At 48.6% G+C, this 6,937-nt stretch overlaps 1 protein-coding gene across 1 annotated transcript; it reads left to right on the top strand.

Moving 5' to 3' along the window:
* The first annotated feature begins 315 nt into the window (after positions 1-315).
* Positions 316-6,262, top strand: LOC133112248 (T-cell activation Rho GTPase-activating protein-like). Its single transcript, XM_061222873.1, has 8 exons — positions 316-520; positions 1,846-1,915; positions 2,399-2,562; positions 2,928-3,089; positions 3,403-3,509; positions 4,181-4,355; positions 4,720-4,813; positions 5,330-6,262. The coding sequence occupies exons 2-8, from the start codon at positions 1,861-1,863 to the stop codon at positions 5,923-5,925; spliced, it is 1,353 nt and encodes a 450-aa protein (XP_061078857.1). The 5' UTR covers positions 316-520; positions 1,846-1,860; the 3' UTR covers positions 5,926-6,262.
* The last annotated feature ends 675 nt before the right edge of the window (positions 6,263-6,937 follow it).

Here is a 6,937-nt window from a genome sequence, read left to right as displayed (position 1 = left end):
GTTTTGTCAAGCCTTTTTTCCAATCCTGGGGGCTAAAACTGCATTTCCAAAAGAAGGCAGACATTTAAAACCAAACAAAACAAAACAAAAAAACTAAGAAAAACACAGCTCCACTCTGCCCTTGGGGGGGGGGGGGGGGGTCTTTCTGGTCTTCGCACGCTGACGTGTCGGCACAAGCCCCACTTTCATACCTCTTTCCACCCTCGCCGCATGAGAGAGGGGCGGAGTTTCCAGGGGTCTGTGACGTGCTTTCCTGCCTCCGTCACGGCTTTCTGTTTCCACCACAAACTCCTGAGCCTTAAAGACGGTGTGGGAGGGCCCGCGCAGATCAGTTTGACTGCTGTGACTGCTCCTGTGTGGACAATTGCCAGAGAGCTGGCTGCAGGTCACCTCATCTCAATTTCACTCGCACTCTTTAAGGGGAATACCGTTGACTGCCGTAGACTGGACTTCTGAAAGCTGCTTTGTGCCCAGCTGCCAGTGAACTGCTGTACACCAGGCTGCCAACTTCTGCTGCCAGGTTAGTCCCAAGATTGTTTTAACATAACTGAAACCATAAAGAAACAACATGTCCAGAGCAACTGAAAACAATTGGCATGAGGTGGTGAAGTTGCACAATTTGGCAACACTGATAACGTAAAATGGCATGAGCAATATGTTTATAAAGGTTACTGGATTATTGAAAGATCCAGTATACCAATGAATCATGGTTCGGATATTGAATGACATTTGATGGCTTGGTGTCTTTATGATCATATAGTTTGGACTTGCTTATATTTTACATTAATTTGCCTCGTCATTCCGTTTTGCTAGGAGACATACTACGGTTTTGCTTTGAACAAATACACTACAGTAACTCTTGAATAAGGAGCATTGCTAGGAACTTCTGCCATATACATGTGGTGAGCTATGTCAGGATCAATCATGTCAAGGTAGCACCACTTATTACCGACATAGAGAAACAGTTAAGCAATGAGGTTTGTAATATAGTGGTTGTAGGTTACACTCCCAAGTTTGGCACTGCTGTCGGCAAGCTTTTTAATTTTTAATGGCAATTCGGCAAATATCCACTCTCTCAAAGTACAGTTAACTGTAAGTGGCATAGGTTACAAAACAACTTCAGAACATGGGTAATGCCCCAGCCCAATGAAAGTGTTTAAGTGTTTATAAGTGTTTAAGTGTTTATAAAACTTCCACCTCCCGTTGTCTTTACCTGTAATATTTACTTGTGTATTAGGATGTTTTATTTGTCTAGGTAAGCATTGTTTGGCTAGGTAAGCGGTTCATACATTGTTCATACATTTGCGTGTTGCGGTACTATGATAAAAAAAGATTTTTTTTTTTAAACAATGATCAAATAGGCCCTGGTCCTTATCTTTGCTGTGCAGGTAGCAGTTGAAATTGTACTTCCCTCTACGGTCTTTCAGTGCACTTATCCTTGGTTATGGGTTTTGCACTTTGCACTTTGTTGTACGTCGCTCTGGATTAGAGTGTCTGCCAAATGCCATTAATGTAATGTAATGAATGTAAAGCATATGTGTGTTTACACATTTTTTCTTCTTCATATTTAGTCAGAAACACAACCAGGCTGCTGCTGCAAATCCTGCATCAAATCAAATATACTCATGCACATGCAGAACCCACTCTGAATATATTTACCTTGTGTTGTTTATGTTTAGCCACTGGTGCACAGAAAGAGTTTGGTTCTAGGCCTGGTGTTATTCTTTTACACAGAGACAAATAGAGCTCATAAACTCTCTGTCCGAGACAGGCCAGCTGAATTCTGACACCAGGCATAATGTGTTGTTGTTTGTCTGACACCTGACCACGTCTCAATGTTTCCAGGGTAACGCAAAAACGATGTCGCCTTCAGAACAGGTGCGAGGAGCCAGAGATGAAATCCGCCACCCATGTGGTGAGTGACGTCTGATTTCCAACCACACGGCTCTCCTTTGTGTACGAGAGCAGAGCTTCTCAGCCAAATGCTTTTCATACCTACCACAATTACAAGCTCCCAATATTGAGGAGCTGTTAATTTACAATTAGGTGTTAAAAAAACGTTTTTAAATATTTAGGTTTTCGGTAAATCAGCATTACTGAAATTACTGAAAGTATGGACACCTGGTCACTGAAACTAAACTGTAAAGTTCACTGCAAATGGAGTGAGCCAAACCTGCCATTTTTGTGTGAACGAGTGAGTGAATAAGAACTAAATTATGTCAGTGCTTGAACGTACAGTATATTTCCAAATGAGCCTAATCAACCCTGATCAACCCTAAGTTTATTCACCACGTTCAGTGTCATGGCCAAAACTCACAGGCTTCTGCAGAATGATAGTCTGTAATGATGGTCATGACATGACTTTTGAATTCTCCATTTTGGTTCCATCCCGAAACAGAAAGTGCTAACAGGTGGAGGAGTTTGTTCTTGAGGATGCAGAAGAAAGGTGCCCTGCCAGACAGCAGGGAAAGGCCCTTAAGCCCGGACCACAGGAATCACCTGTTCGGCCGACCGCTGTTCAGCATCTGCGATGAGGACAAGAGGCTCCCCAAGCCAATCAGAGTACGTCCCTGTCAGCACCTTTGCTGCTCTTAACCAATCGTAGTCCTTCGCTGCCAGCACAGTCCATCACTGTCACCGTTATTACTGATCTCAACCAGATATGCAAAATCGAGGTTCAGAAAGTAAAAAGTACTCCACTTTATTTTGTGCCAACCATCTTGGATTTGTTGGCACAAATTCTAATGCATTCTAATGCTGATGTAACAATCCACACTGGCGATTGAAAGAGTTCTAGCACATTCTGACCTAGAATGTTGAAATAAAGAAAAGAAAAAAGGGTTAAATACGTGCGAATGCGACAACAGTGCGATAATGGCGGTGAGTCTTGCTTCCACTCAGTGTGATCTCTCCCTGCTCCTCGCCAGGAGGTGCTATCAGAGTTGTGGAGGAGGGCCCCAGCCACGGAGGGCGTGTTCAGGAAAGCTGGGAACGCTAAGCGTCTGTCCGAGGTCAAAGTGCAGCTGGACGCCGGGGAGGACCTGGACGTGGAGGTCCTGCCGGTCGTTCTTCTCGCCGCTCTCCTGAAGGTAGAGCGCAAAACCCCCCTCCTCGGGCTCATCCCATCCCCCCATCCCCCTCTCCTCCATCTCATCCCCCTCTCCTCCATCTCATCCCCCTCTCCCACATCTCATCCCCCACTCCCCCATCTCCTCCCCCATCTCATCCCCCTCTCCTCCATCTCATCCCCCTCTCTCATCCCCCTCTCCCCCATCTCCTCCACCTCTCATTAAGTCCAGGACACATGGCAAATATTATTCTGATTATAATGCGTGGTGTAATGTGTGGTGCAGTGTGTGTGATGTAATGGGCAGTATTGACGTGCTCTGGATTTAATCGCAGGACTTCCTGAGGCAGCTTCCAGATGGCCTGCTGGGGGCGCTGCTGTACCCAGCCTGGATGAGTGCCATGGAGACAGAGGAGGCTCAAAGATGCTCGGAGCTGAGACGGTTAGTGAAACACGTTGAAGGGCCCCATCAACATAGATGGACAACATAGAAGTTCAAACCTCAGATTTAAACCCCCCTAGCCCACAGAATTGTGCATTACAGCTCAAGCAACTGATCAACATAGCTTTAGCTGTTCTGGTTGTGATGCAGTTCATGCTTACACAACCATAATAAACCTTAAGGACAGGGGTTTCAAACTGTTGGTATCTACTGATTTTCCAGAACTCTGGTCCTGGAAGGCCTGTTTCATTTAGTCTAGGTTATTTTTCAGGGACAATGTACAGGAAAACATTAATCTCAATTAATGATGCTTTGCACCAGATTTTAGCTCCCAGCTAATTCCCATCTGCTGGGTGAAAGCACACAAACCTGCAGACACTGCAGCCAATCACGAGTGCAGTTAATCCTGCAGACACTGCAGCCAATCACGAGTGCAGTTAATCCTGCAGACACTGCAGCCAATCTGGCCTGGAGTTTGAGAAACACGACCAAACACAACGTTTAGATTAGCCTGCGGTGTCTGTGTGTTTTTCCAGTAACGTTTTCAACTTGAGAGTAATAGGTTTTCTTTCCTGCTTTCCCGTGCTTAGTAACCGTGAAGTAAGAGTTCATACTTCACTTCATGAGATATAAAAAGAGTGACAAATTCATCCCCCCCTTCCCTCCTCCAGGGTGTCTGACAGGCTGCCCAAAGCCAACGTCCACCTGCTGCAGCGCCTCCTGCTGGTTCTTCGCCACATCAGCCAGAGCGCTGACTCCAACAAGATGGACGCCCGGAACCTGGCCGTCTGCGTCTCGCCCAACCTGCTCCCTCTTGAGCACCTGTCCCTGGACACGGTCGAGAAGGTGAGCGCCTCCCGGTGGCCGGCCACATGTACGACCGGCTGAGCAATCGCAGCGATGTGAATCGCCATCCGTGTGAAACCGTGTCATTGGCGACACAGGATATAATGCGTGGAGCTGCAACAAGCTGTCAGTCGTTGACTGAAATACACAAATGATGCTTCCCACAGCAGCACTCAATGGCTGGCTCAAATTAGAGTTGAATGTTTCTTATTTCCAAAAGCCTCCCTCTCCCGGGGGGGGGGGGTGGGGGGTAGACGCACATTGAGGTGATTGGGGAATAAGCATTGGCAAAAGCGCAGTAGGGTGTCAGCTCATTTGGAGTTAGTGGTGCAGTCTGACCCGTTATTTGTTTCTGTGGATGCAGGTCACGGCCCTGACGCAGTTCCTAATCGACAATTGTGGTGAAATATTCAAGGACAGCCTGCAGACTGCCGATGACCAGCTTGCTGACAGCACAGGTAGGTTTCCGCACGGCAACGTCCGACCGTTTGAATCGGCCACGAGTCAAATGCTTACACCTTAAATGCTTTAGCTCTTGACTGTATAAGTCAGCAAAAATTTCTGAGAAATTTGTTCAGAGAAGTTGTGAAATAGATTCATTCTCGGCAGCAATAACATGAAGATGGCTCCCTAAACTCTTGCTGCCCTTGAGCAAGACCCTTAACCCAAAAACTGCCCCCGGGGGGCTTCAGCCCTGTTCTCGCTCTCGCCCCACTATCAACTGCTCTCTGGCACTTCTCCCAGAGCAGCCATGCGAAAGAGAAACATGTCCTCAATGGATCTCCCCTGGTTAAATAAAGGACAAAAGTAAATCAGGTCCCCTTCACACTCTTCTGCACTTCACTGAACATCGCTCTGGATAAGAGCGTCCGCTAAATGCTTTGTAGCGTAATGTAGTGTAAAAAAAAAAAAAAATCCAATTAAACCTAAATGAATGGCAGCCACGTAACAGCGCTTCCTCCCCTTTGTCTCAGACTCTCTGTGGGACTCGGCCTACGAGAGCGCAGACCCCGAGGCGGACGCGGACCCGGCCGGAGACGTGGCCGCGGGGGAAGAGCGGGCCCGGCCCCCACACCGGCCCTCCGGCGCCGCCGCACGCCGCCCCGGCAGGCCCCTGGGCCGCCGGCGCTCGGAGCCCGCCATGCTGCGCTCGGCCGGCATGCGGACGCTGCTGAAGCTGTCCCGGGCGGGGGACGAGGAGGGAGACGCCCGGGCGGGGGACGAGGACGGAGAGGCCCGGCCGCTGAAGAAGCAGAACTCGCACGACTCCTTCCTGCTGCACAACCGCGGTCCGACCGCAGCCTCCTCCACGCCCGCCCCCAGTGGACACTCCTCCCCCTGCTCCAGTGGACACTCCTCCCCCTGCCCCAGTGGACACTCCTCCCCCAGCCCCTGTGATGCGCCTGACAGAGCCCTCGCCCTCTCCGGCTCCGCCCCCGCCCCGGACTCCCGGCCCCGCGGCCACACCGCCGCCACACCTGGAGGCGGGGTGAAGAGACACTCCTGGTCCACGAGGAGAGAGGACATGGGGACCGCCCCCAGCCACAGGGGCCTGTCCCTGTGTCTCTGATTAAGGATCCAGCGAGCTCCACCTCCCTGCCTGTCCCAGCAAGGCCCCCGCCCATCTCCTGAGGAGTTCCCGGCAGGTTCAACAGAAGACCCTGAGCTACTGCTGCAGCCAGCCTGTCCCAGGAGGCCATTTTGTACAAATGACTGAAATCCAGTTTCTTGTTTGTTGCCATTAGACATGGCCCCTGTCACCTATTCGGTACAATTTGGAGTACAGAAATATGATTTTCATATTGAAAGCTTTACCATGAATTATAATATAATGACCATAAATTTGTCGTCTTTAATTGTGACCTAACGGTTACTGTAAATAATGTAAATAAAAATCTTTATTTTAATTGTTTACCCTCTTGAATGTAATGCACTTATTCAAAAACATCAACTTTCATTTAGATTGCAGTTCCATCACAAATAAGCCTTCCATTTCCATTTCCAAATCTGCAGAAAACTTTACAATGCATTCAGTAATAAACGACAGTACCTATCCATCCATCATCCTAACCTGCTTATCCGGAACAGGGTCACATGGGGGGCTGGAGCCTATCCCAGTGTACATTGGGCGAAAGGTAGGACTACACAGTGGACAGGTCGCCAGTCCATCGCAGGGCACACACACCATTCACTCACACTCATACCCATGGGCAATTTAGACTCTCCAATCAGCCTAACCTGCATGTCTTTGGACTGTGGGAGGAAACCCACATGAACACAGGGAGAACATGCAAACCTCCTTGCTGTGAGGTGGCAGTGCTACCCAGGAGGAGCATCTGTGCCGCCCGTTAAATGACAGCATGTTAAAGCATATTCAGGAAGTATATCCTTTTATATTGCAATCTGTAATCTGAAAAACAATATTTGTGGAATTCCAGTATCCACATGCATTTGCAATAATGAGACCATTCGAAACGAGGCTAATGGGGGTAACCTTTAGCCTAGTGTCTAAGATACATGACTGGGACCTGTAAGGTTTGTGGTTAAAGCCCCGGTGTAGCCACAATAAGATGGGCACAGCT

The sequence above is a fragment of the Conger conger genome, chromosome 2, assembly GCF_963514075.1.
Source record: "Conger conger chromosome 2, fConCon1.1, whole genome shotgun sequence".
Lineage (NCBI taxonomy): Eukaryota > Metazoa > Chordata > Actinopteri > Anguilliformes > Congridae > Conger > Conger conger.
Note: the sequence above shows the minus strand (reverse complement) of the source record. Positions and strands in the feature narration are given on the sequence as shown.

Coding starts and splice junctions, on each gene's coding strand:
- LOC133112248 (XM_061222873.1), top strand. CDS start 1,861: ATGTCGCCTTCAGAACAGGTGCGAGGAGCCAGAGATGAAATCCGCCAC. Junction 3,510..4,180: donor AGATGCTCGGAGCTGAGACG/GTTAGTGAAACA, acceptor TCCCTCCTCCAG/GGTGTCTGACAGGCTGCCCA. Junction 4,356..4,719: donor CCCTGGACACGGTCGAGAAG/GTGAGCGCCTCC, acceptor CTGTGGATGCAG/GTCACGGCCCTGACGCAGTT.